Below are 11,562 nucleotides of genomic sequence, written 5' to 3'. Positions count from 1 at the left end.
CTGCAGGAAGAAATACATATAAGAGAAGAATATGGAGAACCTGAAACTAAAGGGATCTTTATAGGATGAGGACTGGGGAGCAGATTTACCCAGGGTCACCTGTTTAGGAAGAGCTTTGGCAGGAAAAGACAGGGCTCACTGGCCTGTCCTTGCATGGGCCTACTGTAGTCATTATTGCCACTTACATGTCTATTTTTCTGGCAAAGTCTGTGGGTATCTAATCCATCTCAAGTCAGAGGGCTGAGTGGGGAATGTGGGAGACAGAGGGGAGGGGGAAGAGAGAGCAGAGGAAGTTGGAGGGAAATTCTTGGGTAGACACGTGCTCCTGCTTCCCTTAGGTCCATACCTGTACCAGGCTGCTGAACTGTGCCACAATAAGCACGATGATGTTCCCAACTGCAACTGTCAACAACCAGGCTGCCTGGAGTACCGACTTCATGCTAGAGGGAGCCTAGAGAGGACACAAATTTGTTAGTAAACAAACTCCCTACACCACCCTCATGCCCCATGCATCTATCCAGAAAACTTCTCCCACAAAAACTTCCCCTACTAAGTTCAGCTATCACATTGATTCAGGGGATGGTAATAATGTTCAAAGTAACAATAAGATGGAGCTCTTAACTGAATATTTTAATTCATTATTTCATATAATCTTCATTACAACCCTAAGGGATAAGTTCTATTACTATTATTTTTTACATAAAGAAAAATAGCATTAGAGAGATACACTTGCTCAAGGTTACACATTAGGTGTGCAGCCAAAATCTGAATGTGGGCAGTTTGATTCCATAGCCCTTATTCTCAGTATTTAAGTATCCTTTTCTGGATCCCAAACAGCATAGGGATCCCGCCTGCCATTACCCTAGGAGTCAAGTTGATACTCTGTTCAGGACCATAAGGAATCTAAGGCCAAAAAATATGGAGGTCTTGGCCAGGGTCACATACCTAATTAAGGCAGTGCCAGGATTAAAACTCCATCCTCTGAGCAACAGCTCCACCTCCACCTTCCACTTGCAAAAACCTACCTGAGAATAAGAAAACTCAAGTCCTGTGACAGAGAACATGACCTCCCCAGCTGTAACAAGGGCATATTGTGGTAGCTGCCATGCGATGGACATTTTGTTGGCTGGGATATATTCCATCTTCCAGGCCTGAGGACCCTGACTGGTGCTCTTAGTGAGGGAAAGAAGAAATGGGCTTGTCAGGAGTCTCAAGTAAATATTCCTGGCCTACAACATTTTATGGTCTTATATCCATCCCCTCATTGTATTTTCATCCTTGTGCTACCAAGCAATTTCTACACAATTTCAGTTTTTTGAAATTCCTTTCACTAACACTGAACTCACTTCCCTGACTTCAGTCAATCAAATACCATTACTGCAGAGCCCTTAAATGGTAGACTATTTTGATACTGTACTTTGGATTCCCACCATTTTGACCTACTGGGTATTTTGATCCTGACCAACATTTTAAATGTAAAATGGCATCTGAATTATACAAACACAATGAATTTTCAGAAAAGCATGTACTTAAGAAAAGTTTAACTCCTTGTTAAATTTTCTATGTAAATACAGTTAAACTATTTCTAACATTTTCCATTTAAATATCTATTTTACTAAAATTACTTTTATCAAAATGAGTTATTTTCTTGGTAACCCTTACATTGAAGATTTTCTTGATCAATGTTTTAAAATCCATATCAAATACCACTTGCTATGTTGAATTCTATTTATTAGCCATTATTTTTGAACTCAAATCTTACACATTCAAATTTTGTCAAAAAGATGCAATTTTTCTGTAAAATTTTGGTCAAAAAGAATCTTTTCAGGGTCAATTTTTTGTTATTAATGTTACCAATATACACGATTCTACAATTCTTTTTTCATCTAAAATTACTTTTATTACATGCAGGTTTTTAGCTGTAGTTGGTTTTATTTTATATAGATTATATTTACTAATATTTCTTACAATAATGGAATTAAATTTTTGGAATTATGTATTTTTGTTGGAGTAAAACCAAGTTATTAGGTAGTAAGTGTTATTAGATAGCCAGTGTAATATCTGGATATATCATGAGATAAAAATAGCGGAGCTAAAACATATAGGTCAAAAGTCCCTGAAATCAAAAGTCTTTGATGTCCAAATGCCCTTGATTCTCTGAGTCAAAACCCATTGCGTTTGAAATGTAGTAAGGCAAATGTTGTTTTAGTTGGTATTGTGAACAATACCTGGGCATATATTTGGGTTTTCTTAGCCTAAGAGAAGACTGTGACCTGAGCTTGTAAATCAAGGTCACATTCTCAAATACACACAGGCAGGTAATTAACTAAACAAAGCAGGCTGAATGGTAATGATAGGGACTATGGTGAACTGGACAGCCCAGCCCCATCTAAAGTGTACAGGCACTATAGCACCAGCCAACTGACATGGTAATACCTGTTATAGAATCTTCTGATTTTGTTTTTAAGAAATGTAAGGATTCCAGTTTCTTAGGTAAAATCACTCTAATTTTAAATATTGTCAATTAATAATAATTATTTTTATTTTTGTCAAGACTGTACAGACCAAACAAAACAGGACTACATGAGGAACTGGGCCCTCAGGCCTCTAATATATGATCTCTACTCTAGATGCTTATTATCCTGGCATTCAGAAACAATATATATAGCCTCTATCTTGAGCAGTATATGAGAGACAGAAGGAAAACACCAGGAATGCAAGTGTTATGGGTTGAGTTGTGTCCCCCTAAAACTCATGTTGGAAGTCCTAACCCCTAGTACCTGAGAATGTGACCTTATTTAGAAATAGGGTTGTTACAGATAGAATTAGTCAAGTTAAAATGAGGTCACTAGGGTGGGCTCTAATCTAATGTGACTGGTGTCCTCATAAGAGAAATTTGAACATAGACAAACATACAGGGAGAACTCCATTAGAAGATGAAGGCAGAGACTGGAGTGATTCTTTTACACATCAAGAAACACCAAATACTGCCAGAAAACCACTAGAAGCTAAAGGAAGCTAAATGAAACAGATTCTTTCTCACAGCTCTCAGAAGGAAACAGCTCTACCAACACCTTGATCTTGGACTTCTAGCCTTTATGACTGTAAGGAAATAAATTTCTGTTGATAAAGCCACTCAGCTTGTGGTACTTTGTTACAGCAGCCCTAGAAAACTAATACAGCTAGGTCGGTTTAACATCAGAAAATCAATTAATATAATATACCATATCAATAGAAAACCATATGATTATCTCAATAGACACAGAAAAAGCATTTGACAAAATTCAACCTCCCCCCTTCAGAGTAAAAAACAAACAAAACCCACAACAAACTAGGAATAGAAGGGAACTTAACCTGATACCTGATAAATACCTATGAAAACCCCACAGCTAACATACTTAGTGATAAAAGACTGAATGCTTTCCCCCTAAGAGGATGTCTACTCTCACCACTTCTATTCAATACTGTATTGGAGGTTCAAGCAAGAGCAATTAGTCAAGAAAAAGAAATAAAAGTCATCCACACTGAAAAGATAGAAGTAAATCTTCTTTATGCAGATGACAGGATCTTGTATGTAGAAAGTCCTAAGGGATCCACTAAAAAACTATTAAAACTATCAAATGAGTTCAGTAAGGTTGCAGGACACAAGATCAATATCAATTGTATTTCTACATATTTGCAATGAACAATCTAAAAATGAAATTAGGAAAATGATTACATTAGCAACAGCAAAATAAAGAATAAAATACTTAGGAATAAATTTAACAAAATAAATGTAAAACCTATACTCTAAAAACTACAAAATATTGTTGAAAAATTTAGGTCTTAAGGAAGACCTAAATAAATGGAAAAACATCTCATGTTCACTGACCAGGAGACAATATTGTTAAGATAGCAAAACTCAAAATCACCTACAGATTCAGTGCAATCCCTCTCAAAAATCCCAGCTGGCTTCTGATCCTAAGCTGATCCTAAAATTCATCTGAAAATTCATGGGACCCATAATAGCCAAAACAATCTTTAAAGGGAAGAACTAAGTTGAAAAACTCATACTTCCTGATTTTGAAATTTACTACAAAATAACAGTAACCAAGAGATTATTGTACTGGCACAAGAATAAATATATAGATCAATAGAATAGAATTGAGAATCCAGAAATAAGCCTTCACATTTCTGGTCAATTGACTTTTGACAAGAAATGTCAAGACCATTTAACGGGAAAAGACGAGTCTTCAACAAATTGTGCTGGGACAACTGGATATTTACATACAAAAGAATGCAGTTAAGCCCCAAGCTCACATCATATACAAAAATGAACTCAAAATGGATTAAAGACCTAAATATAAGAGGTAAAACTATAAAACTCTTAAAGGAAAATAATGGGCATAAATTCTCATGACACTGGATTTCGCAATGGTTTCTTAGATGTAACACCAAAAGCACAAGCAATCAAAGAAAAAAATTGATAAATTGAACATCATAGAGATTAAAAATGTTAGTACTTCAGTGGACACCATTAAGGAAGTTAAAAAGACAACCTATTGAATGGGAGGAAATATTTGCAAATATATATCTGATAATTGACTTATGTTTAAAATACATAAGGTAGGGCTTCCCTGGTGGCGCAGTGGTTGAGAATCTGCCTGCCAATGCAGGGAACACGGGTTCGAGCCCTGGTCTGGGAAGATCCCACATGCCACGGAGCAACTGGGCCCGTGAGCCACAATTACTGAGCCTGCGCGTCTGGAGCCTGTGCTCCGCAACAAGAGAGGCTGCGATAGTGAGAGGCCCGCGCAACGCGATGAAGAGTGGTCCCCGCTTGCCGCAACTAGAGAAAGCCCTCGCACAGAAACGAAGACCCAACACAGCAATCAATCAATCAATCAATCAATCAATCAATAAGAACGTGAATTTCTAAAAAAAAAAAAAATACATAAGGAATGCTCACAACTCAATAATTAAAACACAACCCAATTAGAAATTGGGCAAAGAATTTGAATAGACATTTCTCCAAAGCAGATTACAAATGGCCAAAAAGTACATAAAAAGGTGCTGAACATCATTAGTCATCAGGAAAATATAAATAAAAACCACAATGAAATATCATTTCATACCTACTAGGATGGCTATAATTAAGAAGATAGAAAAACAAGTGTTGGCAAAGATGTAGAAAAATTGCCACCTTCTATTGGTGGGAATGTTAAATGTATGCTCACTTTGGAAAAGTCTAGCAGTTCCTCAAATGGTTAAACATAGAGTTACCATGTGACCCAACAATTCCACCCAAGAGAAGTGAAAATATATGTCCACACAAAAACTTGTACATGAATGTTCATAACAACATTATTTATGTTAGTCAAAAGGTGAAAACAACCAAATGTTCATCAACTGATGAATATGAATAAAATGTGTTATACCTATAAAATGGAATATTATTGGGCAATAAAAAGAAATGAAGTACTGATGTATGCTATATGAATGAACCTTAAAAAATATGCTAAATGAAAGAATCCAGACACAAAAGGCCACGTTATATCATTCCATTTATACGAAATAGGCAGAATAGGCAAATTTATAGAGACTGAAAGTAAACAAGTGGTCGCTAGTGTTAGAGGGTATGGGGGGGAATAGTGAGTAACTGCTAAGCTTCTTTTTGGAATGATGAAAATGTTCTAAAATTACACAACTCTGTGAATTTATTAAAAACCATTGAACATACATTATTGAAAATATATTCTATATATGTATTGAATATACAATATATATTGAATATGTTAGTGCATTGAAAACCATTATACACTTTAAGTGGGTGAACTGTATGGTATATGACTTATATCTCAATAAAGCTGTAATAAAAAATGGCATACTAAAGATATGCTAATTAAATTAATTAAAATTAAAAAAACTTTACAGATTATTCTCATCACACTTCTAGAAATTTTCCATCTTTTTCTTATTCACTGTCTTCTTTTTATATTTAATACAATGTCAAAAGTAATGAAATAAAATTAGAATCAAGATTCACATCAGAATTAAAATTCAGAGGTGTCATGTCCTGAGTGCTGAGACAATTGCTTTTGATGGAGCACAGTTAATTCATTCCCTAAACTTTGTGTAGAGATTGACATTTGCTACCAGTCTTGGTATTTCAGACTGTGATATGCTAGCAGATCAGTTTCCAAGGAGCTAGGAGACCCGCATGTGGAGTCAGTCAAGAAGACCTAAACAATTATTGTTTTCTTGGGGCCATAATGAGACTGCAGCAGACCATGTCACCTCATAGCAATGACTCAGGATAAATTATGACTACCATTCCCCAAGACCCTGTGCCTGTTGCCAATGTTATCTCTTTTAAGTCCTCATGGAGACCTTAGTAGGTTTTCTAAAGTCACTACAGAAACTATCACCTTACACTAGAAATAAGTATGTGATGCTGTCTTGCCACAGAGTCTTCTTTGGGTCCCAGGATAGATACAGATTCAGATAGATATAGATTTATATATATATATAGATATGATATAGTTATATAGACATAAATATAGATACAGATATATGGAAGGAGAGAGTAAGGGTGGCCATGAGCTACTTACATTAGTAATAACAAACAGATAAGCTGCACCAAAGTCTAGTAGACCCAAATTCAGTGAAAAGTCCTCATTTTTTGTTCTACAAGGCACTGCAGGATATCTGGAACAGGATAAATTTAGGTTAGAATCAACATTACAGTTTAGAAAAGCACTCCCATCTCTGGAGGAAAGAGTGATTTCATCTCTCTACTGATGGTGAATCAATCAGCAAAGCTACCATTTCTCTTTGAGGAGAGGAGTCTCAGAGTGAATTATTTTCATGCCAGATGTTTTCTACCCCTGATCTGAGCTTTTCATTGTCTGTTGGCTAATTTTTTTTTTCACCTTAAACCTGAATGCAGAAGGCACAAATTCTCTTCTTTTGTGAACTTCAGACTCTAAGTCTTCTCATCTAAATTTTACGAATTTTTCTCTTCTAAGTCTTATGAATTAGTGGAACAGCATAAAACAGTGAACCTGAAAGGATAAGCTCGAAGGAGGTGTTAATAGGAGTTACCAAAGGGTAGGAGTGGAAGCCAATAATAAACTGGCAAACCTCCCAGAGATGGCCTGTTGACTATACAGTATGGCCTTTACAACAAGCATGATCTCAATATATCTGTGCAGAAAAAGGTGAGACTGAGGGAAGGAGGCAAAGGTCGAAAGAGAGCAGGAATCTGTGTGTATTTAAAATTAGCTGAGATATACCTAATCCTCCCACCTATATGCAAAGAAAGCATTTAAAAAACAGTTGTTGATAAAAGTAAAATTACAAGGGTAATGCTCTTACTCTCCTCTTTGCACACTTCTGTAAGCAGACACACCATAGTCTTCTTCAACACGGAGGGAGCTATCTGTACCCAGGGAGATGTTGATCTCTTCATGCAAAGTGTTAACAAACCTAAGGGTAGAGACATTGTTACAGATCAGACAAACTCTCCCACCTGATAAAAGGGCAGGGGCCTTTTCTGTTTTGTTTACTGCTATATGCCTAGTGCCTAGAACAGTGGCTGGCACATAAAAGGTACGTGATGTATATTGTTAACTGGGTGAATAAACGAACTCACATGTAAGAAGCAATCAGTAGTCTTAGCTGTCCCTAACCTTTTCTTTCCTCAGGTATTAGCTTTTTATCTGCCACACTCTCACCTGATTTCAGCTGGGATGACACTATTGTGATCACCCATGGCAGTCCGAGTCTCCTTACTAACCCACCTTAGCTGCACCTAATTTCTTTCCCTCTTCTAATGGTGTAATTCATCAACTGAGACTCCACTAAGAAAAATAATTATGTGTGTGTATATATATATATATATACATATATATATATATATACACATGTATGTATAAATACATACCAGTATTTATATAAAACTGATACTTTATCCTCTTACAAATGAAGTCTGATTTGACTTATGCAAAGCTCAGACTCCCAGCCCACAGTAGGTTGAACTATCATTGTTTTGGGTCTGCAGATAACCCTGGACTCTTTCAGAACCATCTTTCTAGTCTTTTGAACCCAGGCTGCTAAATTGCTCCCTCAGTTTGGGTTTCTGGTAGCATTTGCGTTGGTCGCTGGCCCATGGGATTAGAAGGGCAGTTCCCTCTAAAATCCTTGATATTGATTTCTGGACATTCAATCATCCTGCACTAACCTAGAAATTGCTCCCTTTCATCCTTCCTGGAGGTTCCCATTGCTCTCTGACCCAGGGAAGTCCTATCCTCATTGTTGTCTTACTTATTTTGATCTGTTTACTTTTTCTGAAGCTGCATATGCAAAAGCAGATTATTATGACTGTTCCACCCTTCAGTGAAATTCAAACTTTTCATTGAAAGTTCTCCTCTAAAATGCTATTCTCAACAGCAACCATCTAATAGGCACATGCATCTGTCTATTTCATGTCAGATTCCTGCCCCAGTGAGCAGGTGACCCCTTCAGGGCTCCATTTCTGTAAATGTCCCAGGCTGTCTAACAAGACCTTCAGCCTTATCTAGATTCAAAACCAAGTCTTTTGACTCCAAGTGTGTTGCCTTTACTAAACCATGAGGCCTCTATAGGTTTATTTTAAATTTTACTTTAAAAACACAGTAACTATAAAAGATATTCAACTACCAATAACGAAGGGAGGATTATTTGCTTACTTCTAAATTTCTCTCTGGTGATCACAGAGAGGAAAGAATTCAGTTATTTTCCTAAGAGCAAGATAAGTGGATACAATTCAGCAGAAGAGATTTATGTTGCAGAGCACAGGGGGCGTACATAAATACAGGGTCATCTTTGAATACCACAGGAGAAAGCAAGCCAAAAGACTTGGTTTTGAATCTATGCTTCTCACTGCCCTGGGAAATGCCTTCTGACACTAATTCTCTTGACATTCTAGGAAGAGAATCCCTGTACAAGACAAGTAGAATGTGAAGTCTCTTTATGTGAAGCCCCACAGATCAGAAGAGACCCAAGATTCAAGAGAACAGAGAGGCCTGGGTCTCCTTGGCATCCAAACCTCATGGCTGTCATCCCATTGGTTGTTTTGTTTTCTTCATCCTTTACCTACAACAGAGGGAAGTAAAAATCAGTTACAGCTGACAAGAGGGAACTGATAATCAGAAACTTTGATCATCAGTCATATCCTTGGTAAGATATTGATGAGCCCAGTCATCATACTCTAAGATAATTTGGAAACTAGGCCATTCCTCAACTTACCATCATGCTAGAAATACTTCTCCCATCTTCTCGAATGATCAGAGTGTACCATTTTTTCTCCTCCACAGAATGCTCAGTGTAGACAGACAAATTGTGATATTTCAGTTGGAAGTGGAAATTCTGGCTTTTTGTCTTCAGGTGGAGTCTGGAATAGTGTGGCATTTTCTATAGAATGAAGAGCCTGTCACACTCACCTTCTACCCCATCTTGGACATCACAATCTCATAGTAACCCAGGGCAGGTGACCTCATTAGATACTTTCAACATTACCCTTTAACCTAGTAATTCCATTTCTAGAAATATACCATAGGAGTAATTAGAGGCTTGAATAAAGGTTTATGAGTAAGGATGTTCATTATAGAATTATGTATAATAACAAAAAAAATTAAATACCTATAAGGAAATATTTTACTAAACCATGTTATAGCCACAGAATAGAATATTATGTATCCATTAAAATCACATTCTCAAAGTTTACCTAAGGGCATGGGAAAATGCTTATGATGCAGTTAATGTTAAGAAAAAAATCAAGGTCAATACAACATATAGTGTTTCAACACTTTTTAAAAATTTGTTTATTCATTTATACAAAAATGCTAACTATGATTATCTCCATGTGATGGATTTATAGGTGGTTTTTATATCTTTTGACATACTCCCCAATTTTCTACAATAAACGTATATTACTTTTATTATTTAAAAAATATTTTTAAATGAATATTTCAGAATATGTATAATATAGTAGTGAAAATATGCAAGCCAAACTCTTCCACAGGGTGTGTGTTACAAGGCAGTTTGAAATAATAAGACAAATTACAACCTATTGAGAGCTTACAATGTCCCAGACATTATGCTAAGCACTTTACATATAATATTTATCCTTACAACAGCTTATGACATAAAAATTATTGCCATTTTACAGATGCTAAAACTGAGGCTTAGAGATCAAATAACCTGTTCAGGGTCTTATAGCTAGGGAGTGGCAGAACCAGGAATTGGACTGGGGCAGTTTGACTCCCCAAGTGCACGCTCTTCACCACTGTATTATGCTGCTGCCTTGGCGCATAATCTGAATGTATTTCTGATTCATTCAAGTCCATACGTCACCTGAAAGGATTTGATGGACTCTGCCAACAGAGAGTTGTTTTCATCTCCCAGCACTGTAACCTCCACCTCATTATCTGCCAGATTCAAGACTTGTAGGAAAATCTCTTGGGAATCTGGTTGGGGTGGGGCCATTTCCTTAGGACAGAGAACACATGTTAGAATTACCAACAAATAACCCTTCAGATACCATGAGAACACATACCTCAGTCCTTTCTCGACAGCCTAGCTCATCTAGTCAGGAGGACACAGTTTTCTACCTCTAAAGAGCATTTGGCTTAGAAAACTCTGAAGGCAGTTTGGAGGGGGAAATACCAGCTCAATATAGCAAGCACTGATGCCAGGTAACAAACTCCATGCTTTTTGACTCAGCCGTGGCCTCATACATCATTCCCTAATAGTGGCTATTCAATCTGCCAAAAGTTATTTGTTTGAGTGTCTGGTAAGCTATCTAAGAGATGGTTATATATCTTGGATACCGGTGTTTAGAAATTCCTTGACAATATACTCTGAATCACTCAGGTGGGAGGTGGGCTTCATTTTGCACTGCTGCTCTACCCCTGTATCTACTCATTTACCACAAACACTTATTATGCACCTTCTTTAAAACAGGTACTGTGCTTAGGGCCCAGGGAATCAAGATTGAACAAGTCAGAAAAGTGAACAAAATAGGTATGGTCCTGCCCTCATGGCTTAAGATTTATTGTACTCACATTAATTTTTATCTCTACAGTAGCAGCAACTGCAAAGGCCAGGCATGCTAGGATCATACCAACAGCCATTTTCCTAAGTGATCTATAGGGGAAAGAAAGAGACAATTATAGCTAAACTCTAGACTCTAAAGAATAAAATCTAAACCCCCTAAGCTTAGCTAATTTGGTCCCAATTACTTTTCAAAGTATTGCCTCCCCTTCAAACAACCTTCTTTCTACTTTTACCTGAGTCATACTGAATTGTCCTCTGTAATGCACCAAATTTTTCCCTCTATCTTTGCTTATGATTTTTTTAATCCATTATGTCATAATAACAAAAATAATAGTAATATAGCCAGATTTACTGAACATTTACCATATACTAGTCACTATATATTATTACCTCCTTTTCCTCTTCTTCAGAAGTCTTTCTTGACCCTGGCCTCTCTCTTCCATCTCTCTTCCATCTCTGCATTTCCCTGGCACTTTGCTTTCCTTC

At 36.9% G+C, this 11,562-nt stretch overlaps 1 protein-coding gene across 1 annotated transcript in view; it reads right to left on the bottom strand.

Annotated features, from left to right (window-relative positions):
* The window catches only part of SLC15A2 (solute carrier family 15 member 2), a 39,597-nt gene that overhangs the window by 1,853 nt on the left and 26,182 nt on the right, over positions 1–11,562 (bottom strand). The window contains exons 14-21 of the mRNA XM_082394909.1: positions 11,085–11,166; positions 10,375–10,509; positions 9,268–9,432; positions 9,068–9,114; positions 7,357–7,467; positions 6,591–6,687; positions 1,026–1,172; positions 347–451 (exon numbers count right to left, since the gene is read on the bottom strand). Coding sequence (XP_082251035.1) covers positions 347–451; positions 1,026–1,172; positions 6,591–6,687; positions 7,357–7,467; positions 9,068–9,114; positions 9,268–9,432; positions 10,375–10,509; positions 11,085–11,166 — 889 coding nt within the window. The remainder of the gene's footprint in view (positions 1–346; positions 452–1,025; positions 1,173–6,590; positions 6,688–7,356; positions 7,468–9,067; positions 9,115–9,267; positions 9,433–10,374; positions 10,510–11,084; positions 11,167–11,562) is intronic.

This window comes from Balaenoptera borealis, assembly GCF_965194805.1.
Source record: "Balaenoptera borealis genome assembly, chromosome: 5".
In the NCBI taxonomy this organism is placed as follows: Eukaryota; Metazoa; Chordata; class Mammalia; order Artiodactyla; family Balaenopteridae; genus Balaenoptera; species Balaenoptera borealis.
Note: the sequence above shows the minus strand (reverse complement) of the source record. Positions and strands in the feature narration are given on the sequence as shown.